The sequence below is a fragment of the Armigeres subalbatus genome, chromosome 2 (assembly GCF_024139115.2).
Source record: "Armigeres subalbatus isolate Guangzhou_Male chromosome 2, GZ_Asu_2, whole genome shotgun sequence".
Classification (NCBI taxonomy): Eukaryota; Metazoa; Arthropoda; class Insecta; order Diptera; family Culicidae; genus Armigeres; species Armigeres subalbatus.
Genome location: NC_085140.1, coordinates 15,674,767 through 15,695,698, shown reverse-complemented (window position 1 = coordinate 15,695,698; position 20,932 = coordinate 15,674,767). Strand labels below are relative to the sequence as shown.

General features: G+C 42.9%; 3 protein-coding genes across 4 annotated transcripts in view; 1 reads left to right on the top strand and 2 right to left on the bottom strand.

Moving 5' to 3' along the window:
- Nucleotides 1-835: 835 nt before the first annotated feature.
- LOC134214057 (MOB kinase activator-like 4) lies at nucleotides 836-3,398 on the bottom strand. Its single transcript, XM_062693498.1, has 4 exons — nucleotides 3,244-3,398; nucleotides 2,389-2,552; nucleotides 2,113-2,322; nucleotides 836-2,010 (listed from the first exon to the last, which is right to left on the bottom strand). The coding sequence occupies exons 1-4, from the start codon at nucleotides 3,301-3,303 to the stop codon at nucleotides 1,776-1,778; spliced, it is 669 nt and encodes a 222-aa protein (XP_062549482.1). The 5' UTR covers nucleotides 3,304-3,398; the 3' UTR covers nucleotides 836-1,775.
- Nucleotides 3,399-8,048: 4,650 nt separating this feature from the next.
- LOC134217919 (mitochondrial intermediate peptidase) lies at nucleotides 8,049-10,461 on the top strand. Its single transcript, XM_062696762.1, has 2 exons — nucleotides 8,049-8,306; nucleotides 8,374-10,461. Exons 1-2 carry the CDS (start codon nucleotides 8,163-8,165, stop codon nucleotides 10,333-10,335), a joined length of 2,106 nt encoding a protein of 701 aa, XP_062552746.1. The 5' UTR covers nucleotides 8,049-8,162; the 3' UTR covers nucleotides 10,336-10,461.
- LOC134217922 (uncharacterized) overlaps nucleotides 10,440-20,932 on the bottom strand; it is a 200,068-nt gene continuing 189,575 nt past the window's right edge. For both annotated transcript variants that reach the window (XM_062696769.1, XM_062696770.1), the window contains exon 4: nucleotides 10,440-11,000. In XM_062696769.1, the coding sequence (XP_062552753.1) occupies nucleotides 10,484-11,000 (517 nt within the window). In that variant the 3' untranslated portion in view covers nucleotides 10,440-10,483. The remainder of the gene's footprint in view (nucleotides 11,001-20,932) is intronic.

The window sequence follows — 20,932 nt, the reverse complement described above, 5'->3', positions numbered from 1 at the left end:
ATTTACATTCATCATTGATGGGACATTGTCGCTTCGTAACTTCGTTGAAAGTTCGTCGATAACTGCACATTCAACTAAAATGCTTTTTATTGAGATTCGACAGTTGGTACAACAATTTGCAGTTATCTTATTGGACAGCTGAACTTCACAATTCAAAACTTCTTCAGCCCAGTTTCAGCCGTGCGGTTAGATGAGCGGCTAAAAAGCAAGACCATGCTGAGGGTTCGATTCCCGGTGCCGGTGTAGCTTTTCGGATTGGAAATTATCTCGACTTCACTGGGCATCAGAATTGCATAATGTTAGCCTCATTTCCACTTTCCAGCACGTTAGACAAATCTATTAGCTTCAGTTATCCATCAAGAAATCCAAAGTAAACTTTTGTATAGTTTTGTAATAATCGAAAGAGAGATTTTGCACGTACCACCAGGTGCCACCTACTCTCAAAGCACTCTAGAAATAAAAACATTATCGAATGCTATAGAACAATGCTCTGTGAATTTGTTCTTCGATTTATTAGCAGCGGAGATGGCGAGTTCGATTCTCGGTCCGGTCTAGGATGTTTTCGGGTTGGAAACATTCTCGAATTCCTGGGCATAGTGTATCCATTGTACTTGCCACACAAGATACATACTCATGCTGTGGCGGGCATAGAAAAACTTGCAATTAATAACTGAGGAAATGCTAATAGAATACTAAGTTGAAAAGCAGGCCAAGTTTCCAGTTGGAATGTAGAGCCATTCAAGAAGAAGAAGAAGATATGACTCATTACCGTCTGCTCAACGCTTAAGCTTCAGAACACAACTGTTGGCAGTGATATTGATCCAAAATTAACTAATCCTTGTATAAATTTTCATATTATTAATGATTCACATAATCTCTCCTTATCGGTGTAAACATTTTTAACCTCAAGTGTTTTCCTTCTAGATTCTTCATATCTCTGTCATCATTGGTTAGCTGACGATAGTGACAATACATTTTTGTGGTTGTTAATTATGTATTTTTAATATTCTCTTTTTTCGCGAGCCGCGCGAATTTTATTCAAAACATGTCATCGTTTCAATAACTTGAGTAGCATATAGAACGGACACATGTTCGAATTCAACGGTTAGATATTAACTTTGCCGTTTGAGGTTTGGCAATGCTTGCACTTTTCTCTCGCATTTTATTTATAAAATGATTGGTTATACGTGATATACACTTTCCGATCATTGATTTCTTGAAGTACATGCAAGGAACAAGGTGTACATGCATTAGATAGAGGTTAGATGTTCTATCGCATTTTTATTCTAAATTATATATCCAACGTTTTTCCTCTGCCATGTGAAGATCGGTGCGCGTCTTAAAAGATAGTTTATATTGTTTTCCACTTGTAGTCTACATACTTTTACATAAATTAAATCGTTTAATCTTGAAATACTTTTAATTTTATACGTTTCTATCGAGTGATTATACAACTTTCTAATGACGTTTCATCCAATACATTTATATCTTCTGTTGTTTCAATGATTCGAATAATACAAATGTGTTTACCTTTGATTATAAACTTGCAGGGCAAGTTTTTTTTCTGTGTCCACAGCATCATTGAAAGATCAAGAAATTTTGGCTTTAAGCACTGTGGAGAACAAATCTCGTAGATACTGTATACAACTAATAAACATAAAAATGGAGAAAATATGTTTGTTACACAAATAAAATGAGTAACACTGTGTCGAAACACGCAAACTGCAATAAAAAGCATAAAAGCCGTTATATTTTCCATGTCTAGCTGTAACCGTTTAAGCTTCGCTTTCGCCGGGCGTGTGCTCTCCCTCCGGGATGGGAACAATCAGATTATCTTTAGACACCAAAGAATACTTCGTTCCAAAGTGTGTAAACCGCAAGCAGAGATACGTTTCCTCTTCGAATTCGTTAAATATTCGCCGATGGTGAAAATAGGCATGCGAGAAAATTCTGTACACCCGCCGACAAACGGAACCGAGCTTGGCCACTGACGATTCCTTGATTGATACCCTAAAAATCGTGAATTAAAAATGTGACTTTTTTCTATTTTTCGTACACCGATGTATAAAGGAAGGTTTTCACTTTCCACTATTATACATCAAATTAGTTTACCTGCTTGGGAAATATTTATTGCTATTGAGAAGGCAAGCGGCCCCATCCAGCGTGTGACGAGTATAGTCAATTGCAGGACACTCTTTTGGTGATTTGTGCGCCGCGCACAGGAAGATCCACTGCTCGGTCGCCGTCATCTGTGTGCAAGTGGCAGGGAAGCATTGCGTTTGTAGCCGCACTGCCAAACCGTTCAATTCCATACAGAACTGTCTGCAAGGCAAAAAATAAGCGTTCAGCTTAGCAGAGACTGCATAACGGATAACACAACTTATTTACCTTAGATGTTCATACTTCCATACGCCCTCATCTTGCCCATCGGGCATCGTCAAGATTTGCTCCACGTTGGAGGGATCCTTCTTGATCATCTGCTGAATGTACTGCTGCACTGCAAGAGTGCTGTCCATTTCTTCGAACGGTTCATCGGGCCAATTTGAAAAATCCTTGTTAAATGAAATAAAGTTGAAACTTAAGCTTTCTTACATTGATGCATATATTAATTGAAATACACTCTAAATCTGTGCTGTAAACATTTCCATATATATCGCTTATATTAATCAATATTAGATATCGTCGCACTTTTAAGAAACATCTCCAAATTTCTGAATTTGATAAAAACACCTACACTTTGCAAAACATGTTTGTTCCTCCAACCTAATTTTTCTTTGCAAAAAACCATATGAAAAAACCTGTAAAATTATAAAATTGTTTATTTCTACATACATAAAAATAAAATTATAATAACACTTCGATGTTTTCAAAGAAACTTGTCCTTTTTTAAGGAACCGTCCGTCTATTTTAAGAAACATATCAGATAAGCAACTTCTAAAAATTTCATTAAACATTCACAAAAAAAGAAACATTTCACTTTCAAAACACTACTGCTCCCGAAGCACCGCAATCCCCTATCATCATCAATGGGCGGCCCCCTCCCCCGAAGATGAGACGAAAGCAAATCTACAAATACGACGACCGAATCGATTGTCATTGCCTTTCATCCAGTTTCGGGACGCATAATACTATCAACGATTTTGGCACTGATTCGCCCGATTCCTGGGACGTTTCGTACCTCGACGGAATGGCCACACTTTACACTTCTGGGGGAACCACTTTTCACGCGTAAACAATACCTACCTTAGCACTGGTTCCGGGTCTGTTTCTGCGGAGTATCGTGGAACCGTCAGCCATCTTCATGATTGGAAAATTTTTTGGTCGTCCGTTGCTTTTCCACTGTTGACAGCTGATTGTTGTTGCTTCGCTTTCACACGGCCATAGTCCAGTGCATGATGACGTAGGTTGACAGTTCACAGAGCTTGTTTACAGGGACTTAGTCTCTGGGGAAGCTTCCGGAAAAACTGTTTTGCGATTCATTAAGAATATTGATGTCTGCTGTGGTGGATTTATGGTAGAAATCAAAGCATATCACTAGAATATTCTGATCAAAATGATTTTGAAAGAAAATTACTCATTTTTATTTCCAGCTGATCGATTTTAATTCTAACACCCTGTAAACAAGCTCTGTGAACTGTCAAATAATTGAGGTTAAGTAAAGATCTTGCATTGGTCTATTCGTTCGATACAGCACCGGATAGATGATTTCCAAACCGGTCACCATGTGTCGCTACTGCATTTCAATAGGCCTTTTCATGTGACACTGCCGAGACTGCACTTGTTTACAACCACTGAACAGGCCTGCAAGTCCGAAGCTATCACTTTCATACACAGAGAAAAATTTCATGGTAACGGTTACTATTTTGTAGACTACGCCATGTTTTTAAAACAACCACAAATTTTCAGTTAAATTAACCACGCATTCGGACAAATTGACCACTGATTCAGTTCATGCAACAACATTCCACCAGGACCACAGTTGATTTTTACCGCGCGCATGGTAAAATCAAACGGGTTTGTTGTCTGCTGAAAATCGTCGGTGCGTATTCTTAAATTAACCCTCGGAATGGTAGTTTCGACCGCAACATTTTTTTGCGTGTAGAAGAACTGTCAATGAATCGCCTGCTTTGAGCGTGCTTACAGCGGCACACTAGGAGTTAACTTTCTGAAATCAGTATGGCGAAAGGCATCTAAGGTTCGATTTCTCAAAATTAGGCACCTTAAGGTCACTCCTGACGGAATCCAAGTTCCAAAGTGCTCGCGTTTTCGGGGGCACGTCACTCGATTCAGAGGCGGCGCCCAACTGTCATTTTTGTTGATTTAGCTTTGCTGCGCGCAGCATGCGTGAAATAATAAAAATGACAGTTGTGCGTTGCTTCCGTATCGAGTGGTGTGCCCCGAAAACTCGAGCACTTTTAAACTTGGATTCCGTCAGGAGTGACCTTAATCGAAAAAATATTTGGTAGGCGTAGTAGCGGACACCTTCACATAATCGGTACCAAAGAGTTTTTCACTGCATTTCAATAGGCCTTTTCATGTGACACTGCCGAGCATGCACTTGTTTACAACCACTGAACAGGCCTGCAAGTCCGAAGCTATCACTTTCATAGAAGAACTGTCAATGAATCGCCTGCTTTGAGCGTGCTTACAGCGGCACACTCACCGAAAAAATTCTTTATGTTGAATATATTTGTCGCACACATAAATTTTTGCAATTTGGCGACCCAAATATATGCAATTTGTACCCACACATACATTCAATAACTGCATATTAGAGACCACACATACATTTTATTTGATTATAGATTATATTTGTACTTCGCGTGGAGAGTGGTTATGTGTGCACTAATTAGAATCATGAATTAAATTAATGGATTTTTGCCAATAAAAATGTGTGGAATTTTTGTAGTGTAGGAGTTATTTTTCTGAAATCAGTATGACGAAAGGCATCTAAGGTTCGATTTCTCAAAATTAGGCACCTTAATCTAAAAAATATTTGATAGGCGTAGTAGCGGACACCTTCCTACATAATCGGTACCAAATAGTTTTTCATGAAAAGTTTCTTATTTTGAGAAAACCCGCGTTAGATGACTTTCGCCATACAAATTTCTGCCGGTTAACTCTTGCTGGCTATTTTGCGCATATACTATAGGCGAATTTGAGTAAAGCTCATCTATCATTTCGACATCTGGTGGTCGTCACAAGAACCACGAAAAAAGTGTCGTTGGCCAAAAAAGTGCATTAGCAGCATACGGAGGGAGTACGATTTTCGCGTTTTCTGGTTAATCCAACCATTTATGAAAGCTGAAACAGTCGCAAATTGGAAGAAAATTTTGTTTTCTTTGGGATGAGCTTCCATCCGGTGGGTGCTTGCATATGATTTTTCCGATTAAATAGCACATCTCTTGCAGTGCCTCCACCGCACTATCTTGGTTATGATTTCCCGGATTTTTAATTCGCGGCTTATTTGGGTGGGATTCGTCTTCAACAGCTGCTTAAAGACTGTAAGAAGCCATTGCCAGGGGAAAACATGTGCCCATATACCAAAAAGTGAAGTAAATTTTATGAAGAAAATTTGATTTTGAATGTAAATAATCGCTTCTGATGATTTTTCTCTCAAACACTCGCAGCGCACTCTAACACTGGATCCTTCTCGAATTCGCCTATAGCGCCTGGATGTGACAGCGGCGGGTAGAAAATCAGCCACTGCCTCGGAGATAACAAAGCAGAGAAAGGCACTGCTGCTGTACCGTCGACCAATAACAGCAATGAGACGCAATGAGAAAACAGAACTGTGCAATAAAAATCCTATTCGACTAAATGCTGATGTCATCATATTAGAAATTTGGAGACAGTACTCGTCGATAGCAAATCCTTCCGCACGCGATGGCATATGAGCAAGTCAAACCACCTTCCTTTTGCCAGTGGAGATATATCAGCTTCCACACTGATATTCTTCCCTCCCCCTTCATACGGGAGTTTGGCAGAAGGAAGGTCGTGTGATATGTGCCATCACAAATATTGCCCTCCGCTCGCTTTCAAATCGACTTCTATAAAAACATTCTTCATGCCTGCCGTATCCTAACGGAACTATCAATTCTATACTTTCGCCTCTAATGCTATCATGAACATGTACGTCCAAGTTTGGAAGATGATATTAGCATTTCCATATCATAAAAAAAAATTTGTTTATGGGAGTGATTTCAAAATATCCCTCTACTCGCTTGAGCGCAGAAAAACGGCTCTATCTGCAGCACCCAGAGTACCAGTTATATAGGAAGGTGTCCGCTACTACGCCTACCAAATATTTTTTTGATTAGGGTGATTATTTTCGAGATATTCAACTTTAGATGCCTTTCGCCATACTGATTTCCGAAAGTTAACACCTAGTGTGCCGCTCAAAGTATGCGATTCATTGAACATGAATAATATTTTCAGTGTGGTTTCAAGTAAACTGGAGGGATTGTGGAATGAGCAAAAAATTTCCAAATTATTTATTGCCTGATTTTCTTAAAATTGCACGCGCGAACTCTTCATCGAAGGTACCGCCGCGCTTTCTGCACCCCGTTTACTTGATTCTTATGGGTGAATAGGATTGCGGCGTATCGTTTGGCGCAGCCGTATTGTCAGATTTTCTGGATATGATACACTGCGCGGCGTTTGTAATGTTCCCAAATGGGTACTTGAACAAAACTTCACGCGGCGAATGACTGTTGAAAGGTACGGCCGTGCCAAACGATACACCGCTATGCTATTCACCCATAAGAATCAAGTAAACGGGGTGCGGAAAGCGCGGCGGTACCTTTCCGGAAGGGTATACCTTTCGACAAAAGATATTTTAGTTACTAGATAAAGATTGTCGCTTCGGTTCCCTTTGTTCTGCTGTCCGGAACATGTTGGGTATCAAGCTGTCAAACGTATGGATTTTCCTTCTTTGACATTTAGCTCCCCTATCCTCGCCAGCAAAAGATGTTCCGGACAGCGACGACAACGACAATCTTTATCTAGTAACTAAAATATATTTTCTTTCGACAGTCATTCGCCGCGTGAAGTTTGGTGCAAGTACCCATTTGGGAACACTACAAACGCCGCGCAGTGTATCATATCCAGAAAATCTTATATATTTATAGCCTGTTCAGATTACGATCATTTAACGAGGTATTTGAAGTGATAATTGACTACAGTGAACGTTCGCTAATTGGGGTTTTTCTAGTTGGGGCGCTTTTTAGTTGGGGGTTCGCTAATTGGGGCAAAACCCAATTAAAAAGCAGCTAAACGTCAGAATGTGATGTCAAAAACGCGTTGACGTTTTGTTTCCGTGTTTGGCGGGATCGATATTTTCTGGCGCGTAAAATTTTCCTTTGTTCAATGCAAAAAGTAAACAACATTGACGTTTGTCTAAACGCCCCAATTAGCGAATGGCATTCGCTAGTTGGGGTGAGGTCGTGCCCCAATTAGCGAACGATCACTGTATCAGAAATGAAATGAAAATAAGATGAGTGAACTTTGAAATCAAGATTCTCATTATCATGTCAAATATCTCGTTAAAGATCGTAATCTGAATAGGCTATTAGGCTGTGAACCATTCCACCGATTCGTTTAACTTTTAGTTAAAATTTGTCATTTTGATGGTTATTTTCTCATCGTGGTTTTTTTTTTCTCAATTTTACTCTGAAGCCGACCCATTTGTGTTTTGACAGATTGATGGTTATTTGAAGCAAAATGGATTTGGCGCCAATTTTCTCGCGAACAAAGTTTAACTATCGAACTGTCAAATCTAACCATGCTCCGGAGCAGGGTTATTTTTAACCACGGCGAAATAACCATCGAAATGTCAAATTTAAACTAGAAGTTTGTGCTAGAAGTTAAACGAAGTGGTGGAATGGTTCACAGCTTAATAAATAATAATCCAACCACTTTTTTTGCTGTGTACGCTCCGGCTGGGTTTAGTTGAAATAACGACCACTGGGTGTCGCTGTTGTTGTGTTTTGTGTTTCTCCCGTTTCTCCTTTTCTCTCGTTTCTCGGTAATTTTGTTTTTATCACGCACGTACTGACAGCACCAGTCAGCAAACATATTCTGATTTTTCGCAGTGTTCTGATTGTTTTGTAGTTTTTCTCCGAGGTAGAATTATATCCGTCCCTATTATTTGTGCTGGAACGATGCTACGAAAATTTGATCGGATAGCTCTACTTAGGAGGAAGACTCCTGCAGCGGTAAAAAAGTGGGTTAGCACCTGGTCCCCTCTTACTACGGCCTTCAATACCAGACCTGAGAAGCGAATCAATTTCACAAAGAATGAAGTTGTAAGTATTTCGTAATCGATTAGGTTTTTCGCGACTGTATGGCCTTGACTGTGATTCATTTTTGTAGGGACTGTTTAGTATACCGGAACTCACCGGGTATGAGGGTTTCTTTGTGCTGAAGGAAAAAGCAATCTTCAAGACGGAGGATCTCATAGAAGAAGCAACGTCAGCGCAGCGGAAGCGTAAGATGGTAACCATTTTCGACGAGCTTTCGGATACCCTTTGTAAGGTGGCCGATTTGTCCGAATTCATTCGCTTAGCGCACCCGCAGAGCAAATACAGTCAAGCGGCCGAAGATGCTTGCATTACCATCAGCGGGATCGTAGAAAAACTAAATACTCATAAAAAGCTGTATAAGGCCTTGAAGCAGGTAGTGGATCAACATGACCTGATGGAAACGACTGATGTCGATAAACATGTGGCCGAATTGTTCCTGTTTGACTTTGAACAATGCGGTATTCACCTTAAAGAGAATGATCGCAAGAAGGTTGTCTTTCTGAACGACTGCATCCTTCAGTTGGGTCAGAAATTCATGGCTGGGGCTGTCCATCCCAGAACCATAAAGAAAAGTGTTCTGCCAGAGGCGATAAGGCCCTTTTTTTCGACCGATGGAGATAATATCCTGGTCTCCGGTTTGTACGCTGATTCTGCCAACAACATGGCGAGAGAAGCAGCATACAGACTATTCTTGTACCCTGATCAGCACCAGGAACAGCTTTTGTCAGAACTTCTGAAATCGCGGCATGAGTTAGCAGTGACCTGTGGGTTTCAAACGTACGCCCATAGAGCGTTGAAGGCCAGTACTGTGGAGACACCGGAAATGGTAAACGAATTTCTGCAAACCCTCAACGAGGCACTAAAACCTCGAGCCGCTCGCGATTTTGCATTAATGCAAAAAATGAAAAACGCTGAAAATCGTTTCGAATCCCCGTTGGCAACGTGGGACACACCATACTTCACATCCACTCTTAAGAAGCGTTGTCTACAGGCATCTGCCTCAGAATTTTCACCTTACTTCAGTTTGGGAGCTTGCATGGAAGGTCTCAATCTGCTGATGAACAGTCTCTACGGAATCAGTCTGGAAAATACTGAAATGGAACCGGGTGAGAGCTGGTCTCATGACATTTATAAACTAGCCGTAACGCATGAATCAGAAGGCTTACTCGGATACATTTACTGTGATCTATTTGAGCGTGCCGGAAAACCCAACCAAGACTGCCATTTCACAATCCAGGGTGGCAAAATAATGCCCGACGGATCCTATCAGAATCCAATAGTTGTAGTCATGCTGAATCTACCTCAACCCCGCTGGTCTGGACCAACCCTTTTGACGCCTTCCATGGTGGACAACTTATTTCACGAAATGGGCCACGCCATGCACTCGATGTTAGCCCGTACCGAGTATCAACACGTCACCGGAACGCGTTGCAGCACAGATTTTGCCGAAGTTCCGTCAGTCCTCATGGAATACTTTGCAAGTGATCCTCGTGTCCTGCGGACCTTCGCCAAACACTTCCAAACTCAGGAACCTATGCCCGAAGAAATGCTCGAACGGTTATGCGCCTCGAAGCATCTTTTCTCATCCAGTGAAACACAACTCCAAGTATTCTACTCAGCACTGGATCAGGTTTACCACGGAGATTCCTCCCTTTATCAATCGAACACCACAGAAACGCTACGGTCAGTTCAGGAACAGTTTTACGGACTACCTTATGTGGAGAACACGGCCTGGCAGCTGCGTTTCTCCCATTTGGTGGGTTACGGCGCCAAATACTATTCCTATTTAATTTCGCGAGCTGTTGCCTCGTGGATCTGGCAGACTTACTTCGAGAAGGATCCCCTCAGTCGGAGTCAAGGTGAAAAGTACCGGCGAGGATGTTTGGCATACGGGGGCGGAATCCCCAGCAGACTGTTGGTTTCGAACTTCCTCGGGCGGGAAGTGACGCCTGCAAATCTGACCAAAAGTTTGATTAACGAAATCGACGGCTACAGTGAACAGTTGAAGGACTACGAGAAGCATATTCGATGAAACGATTGTGAAATGTAATTAGGTTCAGGATATTGAGTTTTGACTAATTGAGGGATATTTGCAAGTAATAAACGTAATATTTCTCTATAAAGAAGGACTGCAAGTTCTAACCTTTCAATTCAATGATTTATTGATTTTTTTTTAAATATTACTCACCTAACTCCATCGGTTGACCTTCAGGTTTCTCCGACTTAATTGCTTCGTCTGTTTTGGGTTTTTGTCGATTCTCATTGTGTTTAGACTTTTTTGAATTGTTTCCACCGCTCCCACTAGCGTCACTTTGCTGAGGGCCTTTATCCCCATTCTCACGATTCGTTTGAGACTTTCCATCCTTGTTCTTATTTTTGCCCTTCTTCCCGCCTGTACTACCCTCACCTTTACCGCCTCCGTTGCCATGTGATCCTTTTCTATCTTCTCCATAGTTCCGATTCGGTTTTTTATTCAACAGCGGACCAGTGAAATAGTTGCCACCCTTTCGTGGACCTCCTTTGCTGCCGGTGGGGTCCGATTCTAACCAGAAGGTGGTGCGTATTTTTGAGTGCTGATAGCCAGGCGTCTTTTGATCGATTTCGTCCAACGTCATCAGAATGTGAATGCTGGGTATGTTTCTGGTGGCCACAATCTTCTCGAGACCTTCCTGCTGGGGGTCCCAGTACTCCTCGACCCTAGAGAAAAATATAAAAAAAATCCGATAAGTGAGATCAGTTGCGGCCTCAGAACTAAAGAGGCTTGGTGTGCATTATGAGTTGAACATAAAAGCAGATATCCCAACCGACATTTAATTTCAATGTAAATGTTGTTTCAACTCGTCTATACGGCTTTAAGCTGAATATGTGTGCTATACATATGATCAAGAACTTTTATACAATTCTTTTACCAGCAAATCTGGCGAATCTGTTCAGCTGTTTTTGACGTGCCTGCACAACTCCTTTACAGCATGTTACACAACTTTTTCTCAATCTTTACTAAACCACTTCACTTCAATGGCGCTTATTCAGATTGTTTGAATCTGTTAAACAAGTTTTATACCTACCTACCTGGCTACAGCGTCGGTCTTGGGCAATGTTCCTCCGGTTTCCCCGAACGTTCAGGGTCCCCAGGTCCGATTCCACCGCGTGCAGCCACGAAGTCGCCGGCCCCTATCTGGTTCGCTGTTGAATATTGTTTTCGCTATTCTTTCTTCCGACATTCGCACTAAGTGACCAGCCCACTAAAGTTTGCCGTATTTTATACGATTCACAATATTTTCTTCTTTGTATACTTGATACTGCTCATGATTCATGCGTCTGCGGCACACACCATTTTCTAGTTTCCCTTCGACTATTGTACGCAGCACTTTTCGCTCGAAAACCCCGTAGCTCTCCGGTCGGCGTCTTTTAACGTCCATGCTTCATGTCCATAAAGGGCCACTGGTAGAATCAGAGTTTTGTATAGAGCAAATTACGTTTCCGTGTGCATGCTGCGGGACATAAGCTGGTTACGTAATCTGTAAAAGGCCCTATTCGCAGCAGCAATACGTCTTTACACTGTACGGGAAACGTCATTGTCACATGTCACAAACGTTTCAGGTAAACAAATTCTTCAACAAATTCAAACACGTCCCCATCAAGCACTACCTCAGCACCAACACCACTAGGTCTTCCTCTATCTCTACCTGCCACCATGTACTTTGCCTTGGTAGAGTTAATGGTTAAGCCTATCCTCGCCTTCTCCCTCTTCAGTGGGACAAAAGCCTCCACTAATGCTTTGCGATCGATTCCAATGAGGTCGATGTCGTCCGCAAAGCCTAGGAGCATATGCGACAGAGTGATAATAGTGCGGTTCCTCTGCACGCCAGATTTCCTATTAGCGCCTTCGAGTGCAATGTTGAACAATAAATTCGAAAGTGCATCACCCTGCTTCAATCCGTCTAAGGTCACAAACGAGGTTGACACTTCGTCCATCCAGCGTTGCACGTATCAGTCTAATCAGTTTCGCCGGAAAACCATGTTCGGACATTATCTGCCACAGCTCATTTCTTTTCACTGAATAGTACGCTGCTTTGAAATCAATGAACAGATGTCTGCAAGTTGTACTTCCGGAATTTATCAAGGATCATCCGCAGGCTAAACATCTGATCCGTCGTTGATCGGCCCTCACGAAAACCTGCCTGGTATTCGCCGACGAACGACTCCTCAAGCGGTCTCAGTCTGTTAAACAGGATACGCGATACGTGATCCCTCTGTAATTGGCACTCTAGTCTGTGCCCTTTCTTATGTTTTATTAATTCCAATCAACAGGCTCAATTTGGCCCCAATGATCTTAATATTATAACTATTTGAAAACTGGTACGTACATTCCACAGAGCTTAAAATATTCATCTTCATGAAGCAACTTCGGTCCGAATTTTGACAAACATCGCATGAATATTCAAAACATAGAATGACATAGTCAGACGACTACTCCACGAATTCATTCATTCGACTGTCACTGAATGTGTTTACTATGTGCAGAAAAAAACATAATTAGCATTGTTTATGTTGATGTTTACCACTGAAAGTGCCTCGCGGATGAAAATCGGATTCAGTCCTGTGTGATAAATCACCTTACTTATTTGAAACGTGCTCAGATTTCAGATAATTTATCAATTTGTGAAATGTGCATAAATATTCAATGACTAATATTCAACTGAATATTGACTATCCAGAGCCGACTATGACTGTGTCGGAAGTGAACTGACAAATGAAGAAAAATGGTCTTCACTAAAAAATTTCGATTATTTTACACTCTGATTCCAACAAACAAACTTAAGAATCACAAAACATATACTAATTACAATCAAGGTGATAACAACAATATACATAGATATACAATATAAAGTAACAATTGCTGGTTTAAGGCTCCCAATAGCTGTATTCTTTTTGCACGAATTCTCTAAATAGCAGTCCTGTTGGCCACGTTGTCGCAGAAAGCGCCATCTCCTTGTACTTCCAATTAACGCCAATCTTGAAGGAGACATATCTGATGTTTTCGGAATTGATCCAATGTGGGATTAACTTTATGACATCAATATTATCAGTCGTTTGCAAACATTTAGAAGCCATTTCACGCATTGCATCAGTAGAAACGTGTTTTGCAACTTTTGTGAAAAATATCCAAAGCTTTCTGGATCCGTTAGATGTAATTTCCCCATTCGAACCACTTAATAATTGAGAATCGTTGACATGTCTATGACTGGAGTTCGTATGAGGTGTTGATGTAGCCGGAATAACAGCACAATTGACAGTCGGTTGGCAACCACTGGTTAACGTTTGTTGCAATTCTGCAAAGCTTCTTTTTATTGCTGTAAACTCTGACCGGAGTTCGCTCACGACACAATCATTCTGGCTCTTATGTGTAGCATCCCGTTCCTCACAAGTCGATTCCATTAAACTTGATGCTGTGTGTTCCTTACGAAACGAGGAAAGGCAACCATCGCACAACCAAAGCACATTGTCGAAATCTACACATACTCGCATTTGATACGAATTCATCTTTGTGCAGTTCAGGTGGTACATTTCGCTGCACACTTCACACACGATATATTCATCCAGTCCACCGATGGGACGCGAGCAATTACCACAACCAATACCCATTGTGATGCAGTAACGTTAAAGCGTTGAAAACAGCGATAGTATTTTACACGGCAATGGATGACTTATTATTCTCTGAGTTGTAGCACCTTTTTACCGTATTTTGGTTTAATTTGTGGCCCTTCGTAATGATGTTGTATAATAACCGATTCGAGTGTCTTCAAACTATTGAATTATACACAGATAACAAATTACGGGAATACAATTTTCGTCAAATAATTGAAACAAGATTGACGGATAAACACGACATGCACGCAATCAAACGGCACTCACTCCTCACTCCAAACTGTTATTGATTGGGCATATGAGGCCATCCAACCAGCCGGCAGTTCTTCATTCTCCCATATTTTCTGGATAATGTGGTGGATTGATTGATGCAGCTGCTCACTTCCGTGTTTGAGCCATTTTGTTGGCATCGCTGTGCAGTGTCTAACACTTCCTGCGCTCGTCCAGCTTCTGGTGGTACTGTTCAGCAACTCCGTCAACTGACAAGCGTTGGATATTGACACGCATCGTTCTGTTGTTTCGTGAATTCGTGACGCTGGAAAGTCGTGCCCGAATTTTTGGTAGGTAGTGATCCGAGTCAATGTTTGGACCTCTGAAGGACCTTACATCTATAACATCCGAGAAATGTCGTCCGTCAATCAGCATGTGGTCTATCTGTGAGCAAGTGTCTCCACTCGGATGTTGCCAGGTGTGTTTGCGGATATTCTTACGTGCGAAGTAAGTACTGCTGATTGTCATCCCTCTAGCAGCAGCAAAGGTTACAATTCTTCTTCTTCTTCATTGGCATTACATCCCCCACTGGGGCATTGCCGCCTCGCAGCTTAGTGTTCATTAAGCACCTCCACAGTTATTAACTGCGAGGTTTCTAAGCCAAGTTACCATTTCTGCATTCGTATATCATGAGCAAGGAATGTAAAATAACAACATTGCTAATGACAACAACATTGTCCTCTCTTGTAAATGTTGGGACAAACTCAACTCGCAATAAGCGTTTGTCCCAAACTGCAACAGAATAGGACAATGATCGCCTGCCGCGCATATTGAGAAGTAGTCGGCTTCCGATGATGTTTTTGGTTAAATAAGTATCAGTTATCATAGTTTGGATATAAACTTAACCATCTGTTGACATGATTTGTGTTTTACTTCTGAAATATGCAAGTTATCGCAGTTTGAAAAGTTCACAACAATTACCTCTCCCTGTTTGTTGCAAATAAATTGGAACGCAACAATGTCTTTATCCTCTGCAGATGAGGACAAAGAGTTATCGCTATTCTCTTTTGTCGCTTGTTTTTTGCATTTTTCAGCGACAATTACATTCCTTGATCATGAGGCTAAACACGATGATATGCCCAGGGAAGTCGAGACAATTTCCAATACGAAAATTGCCTAGACCGGCACCGGAAATCGAACCCAGCCACCCTCAGGATGGTCTTGCTTAGGTTACAATTCGCAGACCATTATCGTTGGTAGTGGAATAAAGGCTTTCCGTACCAATGACAGGGCGAAAGAAACTTTCTCTTCCGATCTGCGCATTTGCATACCCGATGACAATCTTTACATCGTGTGTTGAGCACTCTCCGTAGGCATTATCAAGGCACTCATAGAACTCATCCTTCAAGGCATCAGGCCTGTCGTTCGTTGGAGCATAGATGCTGATCAGGCTATAGTTGAAGAAATTGCCCTTCATTCTCAACACGCAAATGCGGTCGCTTATCGGCTTCCATCGGAAAACACGTTTCATCTGCTTCCCGATCACCATGAAACCAACTTCTCGTTCTGCTCTGTCACCGCCGCTTTAGCAGATTTCTCTATGGGATCCACCGCCCGGAATTCACGTTCTCCAGTTCTGGGCCACCATATTTCCTGGATTGCTGCCACACTCACGCGACCTTCTGCAGCTCACGAGCCAGGAGCCCAACATGTGCGGGTTCATTCAAAGTTCTCACGTTCCAAGATCCAATCGTTGTCCTTTATTTGTTGCCGGGTCTGTTGCCGTTGAATCAACCCGTTTGCTCTACTTTGTCTTTCTTAGTAACTGTAGAATCTTCGGTAGGCTACCTTACCAGGGTTGCACTACCTACATCGCGTTGAAGGGGCTGTCCCTTCTCGGTGCTGACACGATGCAGCATGTGCACAGTTTAGTTTAGAGTTCATCGCTGGCACTCGGACGATGATTAGCCGCTTCTAACATGGGGAACAGACTCTGTTGTGAGTCGCTCCTAACATGGAGAACAGACGCTCGATCAGATTTGCACCCCCGGAGAGGAGCAAATCCTCCCTTCCCTGTCAGCATACGACCATTGTTCCCACCGGGGTTGGTTACCTGATCTTCCCTAAGGTTGCTCGTATCCCGGCCAGTGCCACGAGGAGGAAGGGATAGTCAAACAAAAAGATCGTTAGATATAAGGTTCAAAGAACATATTGCAGAAGTAAGTAAGGCTAAGAGGGAAACTGATAAGGGGTTAAATTATGAGTTTAGGTCTAAGGTAGCTGAACATGTATATCAGGAAAATCATTCAATTACGACATCAAACATTAAAATTTTAAGAAATGTCTCTTCTCCGTGGAAACTTGATGTTGCTGAGAGCTTGGAAATCTACCGACAGGTACAAACGCGGTTGTTGAATAAAGATCAAGGAAATGGTAGCTCCTGGCTCTTCAAGTTTATACCTAAGCATTAAGCGAAACAAGCGAGTAGAAGTAAACACCGTAGTAAATGTAACTAGATAAGTACCTAGATAAATTATTATACCTACGCATAGTATAAATAGTGTAAGCTGCGATCATTTTCTTCAAGTCGAGTCAAGTACGAGACACTGAAGACGGCCTTACATTTAAGGTCGAAATACGTATCTGTCAAAATACAATTAAGTGGTGGAATTCAATGGGATTGTATTAACTCGTCTTATGACAAGTGAAGACATTCCACTAAAAAGCTCAAAATAATTTTCTTACCAATTCTGGAATGTGTTATTGACAAACTACTAAATGATCGAACGCAAATTACTGAATGATCGTTAACATCCTTGCGCGAAGTACCAATGGTACGCTTTACCCAGCATTTGCCGTGTTTTATTTAGCCACTGAATACAATTTGATTAAATATTATTTGATATTATTATCATTCTTCTTTTCATTTGTATTTCCTATCCCTTTCTATTTTTCACTTCCTTTTAGATCAGCTGGGCTACGAGTTGACATCCGGGAAGGAGCGCCTAACATAGCTCTGGTCCTCACAAGTTCCAATACTCACGCTTCCACGGATCTTCCGATGACAATTGACCGCCAGCTAAGGGTTGCGTACTTAGCTAGTAGTGTAGCCTGGGCACGGTTGTCCTTCTGACATCAGCTAGAGTGAGAGGGTGCGTCCTGTGGGGTCTGCCTAGGATGTGGTGGGGTTCGACAGTGGGCTCTGTTGATCTTCTATAAAAAGCTTCATGTATCCCCAAGCAGGCCCTATCAAAGCGACCGTGTGCCGCTCAAAGCACACTAGCCTAGTCCTGGTATTAGGTGGGACTTTAAACAAACATGACCCGACTGAACGAGCGTCTGTTCACCAAGGAGGTGCGGGTCCAACAGCGTCTGTTCTAGCATCCAGTGGCTGAGTATGAAATGCTATTCCCCGGAAGCTATACCTAAGATGGCAGCCCCATCCCGGTGGATAGGGAACCTTGGGCCAACAACCTACTGTTCCCGAAACATCAATTTGTTCGAGAATCCGATAATAAAAGTATACGGACTAACTTTACGGCAACGACTCTTTTAGCGCGAAACAACGGACATGAATAGGAACATGGAACGACTGAGTGAAGTCCGTTGGCCAAACTTTGGAGAACACAGAACGCCGTCGGGACAAGTTCTGCTATACTCTGGTTTACGAGGTGAACACGCGCTCCCCTACATCGAGGAGTTTGCTTCCTACTAAGCGCCCAGGCACAATCTGCGCTTATGACACGGGTCCGAAACCTTACTATAATCCAATGTTATGCGTCAACCGATGCTGCCGATCTGCAAGACAAAGAGAACTTCTACAGCCAACTCAATGCCGTCGTAGATAGATTTCCAAAGGGCGATATCAAGATCTGTATGGGCGACTTCAATGCGAAGATCGGATCCGACAACTCGAACCATGAGCGTATTATGGGACGCCATAGTCTCGGAGAAATGAGCGAAAATGGAGAGGTATTCGCAGAATTCTGTGGTAATAATGGCATGGTGATCGGGGGATCGCTTTTCCCTCATCGACCGGTTCACAAGGTCACGTGGGTCTCCCGTGACGGCTTGACAGAAAATCGAATCGACCACATCTGCAGCAGCCGAAAATGGAAACGTAGCCTTCTTGATGTACGAAATAAACGTAGTGCCGATATCGCGTCTGATCATCAACTCCTCATCGGTGAAATACGCCTGCGCATTGCGCGGATTTGTTGGCAGGAGGAGAGAGTTGGAGACGCGTGCTGCAGATATTCCGGGAGGTGGCAGCGTGGAAGACCAGTGGACTGCCATCAAGAATGCCTTCATTGCCACCAGCGAGAATAATTTGGGCGAACTGCGCACCCAGAGGAAACAATGAATCACCGATGAGACCTGGAGGAAGATAGAGGAGCGAAGAGAAGCCAAAGCCGCGATAGAGCGATCAAAAACCAGAGGAGCCAAAGTCTTAGCCCGTCAACGATACTCTGGAGAAGGAAGTTAAACGCTCATGTCGACGGGACAAGCGAGCGTGGGCGGACTCTCTGACTGACGGAGGAGAGAGAGCCGCAGCAACTGGGGACATTCGCCTAATCTACGATATCTCACGACGCTTAAGCGGGGCGAAGATTAATGTAACAATGCCTGTGAAATACGCGAATGGTACGTTATAAAGGTGCCCAAAAAAGGTGATCTGACTGTATTCGATAACTGGCGAAGCATTACATTGCTGTGTACTGTTCTCTAAGTTCTCTATGCAAAGTTATCCTAGCTCGGATTCTGGAGAAGATCGATTCGACTCTCCGGCGGCAGCAGCCCGGATTCCGTGCTGGAAGATCCTTTGTGGACCATATTATCACGCTCCGTATCATTCTAGAGCAGGTCAACGAATTCCAAGAGTCCCTTCACTTGGTATTCATTGACTACGTAAAAGCTTTCGACCGTCTCAATCACGAGAATATATGGGGCACAGTAGGAGGCCTTCTCGTGTAGAGTGCTGCACCATGGGGTCTTGTCCGACCCTATCCGGGTCGTAGCTGGTGTGAGGCAAGCATGTATTCTATCACCATTACTGTTCCTCATCGTAATCGACGAGATTCTGGTAGGTGCGACAGAATCAACTTGGCAACACGTTTAAGCGATTGCTGGACATCGCTCAGGATGATCTTTCAAATCGACCCTTTGCACCACCGGAGGTGTACAATGTACAAGACCCATAAGTAAGTAAGTTTTCGATCAGGTAAATGATAAAAAAAGTCAGTGAAGATGCTCCCTGAGCTGACGTTCTGATTCCTGTCCTGTATCAGTTATTAAAAAAAAACCTTGATAAGATTTTTCATCATTTCTCATAGTGCATTTCTGGATTACGGCGCCCCCTTAAGGTCCGGCGCCCTTGGCGGGGGACAACCTGGCCAACTAAAGAGGCTGGATTAATAATGCAGGCACTTTATTGGCCAACCACACGCTACGGTGCTGCTACTAGATCATCTTTGGATGCTTTTTCCGATCTACTACCCTTCCATTCCTCGATCTCTCTTTATCTCGATGGTCCCTTTAGTATCGAGATGTGGAGAGGCGACTGTGATACAAACTAATCACATTCAATTCGAAAAGGTTTGTACCAGGTAAGCAAATAACTTAAAGATTTTACCAAGGACTTACTTATCATACACTTCCGGCCTTCCGGGAAAGGGTGCAATGTTTTGATCACGCAAAATTTTCTTTCCCTCTATGGATTATTTCGATAGCTGTGAATCTTAATATGTTCCTTCTTTGTTATCATGGTGATTTTAGTGATGATTGGACTAATATAAACAAGAGAACGCCTGATTGATCCTCCAATCAATATTGATATCTTTTTCGTGTTTTGGATATACAAAAAACTTATAAGAAATATATAAAATAGCACTGATAAGTGAATAGATTCCATTATACACATTCACTTATGTTCATAACAAGTTTTGCCGTTGAATGCAATTTGTTGCGAACAAATCGGTTTAGGAGTGCTTAAAAATAGGTGATTACTTTGTACGTGCTTTGCACACATACATACATACAAGCACGCACATACAGACAAGTGTAAACCAGTGAAATCGGTGGAGTCGAGGTCTACCAAGACTGAGGCCCATGGATTCGCGGACTCGGGCAAGGTCGGATCGACCGAAGGCGTGTCAGCGAAGACGGTGGTACCAAAGTCTACCCAGACTGAGGCTCACGTATTTGCGGGTACGTCGGGGGTGACTGCTCCAACAAAGCAGACATAAAAACGGGGGAGACAGTCTCCAGGGGATGAGCTCCCTGGGGGCCGCTCCAAAACGCGGAGGGTTACTACCCCGAACAAGGGTAGTGGGGCTGGGAAGCTGAACCCCGGCCAGGTACCTCCTAAACTGGGGGAGGAAGGACCTGGAAAGGTCCGTCCACTAAGGAAAGACGGTGGTAAGGGGTTACGGCAGGCTGAAAGTTCTCAGCCGCACCAGACCAGGGAAATAGAGGGGGATGACGCCTCCTGGACCCTGGTCAAGAACAAGAGGAAACCGAAGACGTCAAGGGCCGAAAAGAAGGCCCAGGCGAATGAGGGTACAAAGAAGTCTAGGGTAGGCGCCAATCGCTCCAGGGGCGATGCCCTAGTCATCACGGCGGACGAGGCTAAGAACTCGGACGTTTTGAAGGCGATGAGGAGTGACGTCAAGCTCGGTGAACTCGGCGCCGACGTACGTCGAATAAGACGTACCCGGATGGGCGAGATGATCCTCGAGCTGAAGCGGGGCGTCTCGCAAAAGGGCGCCGCC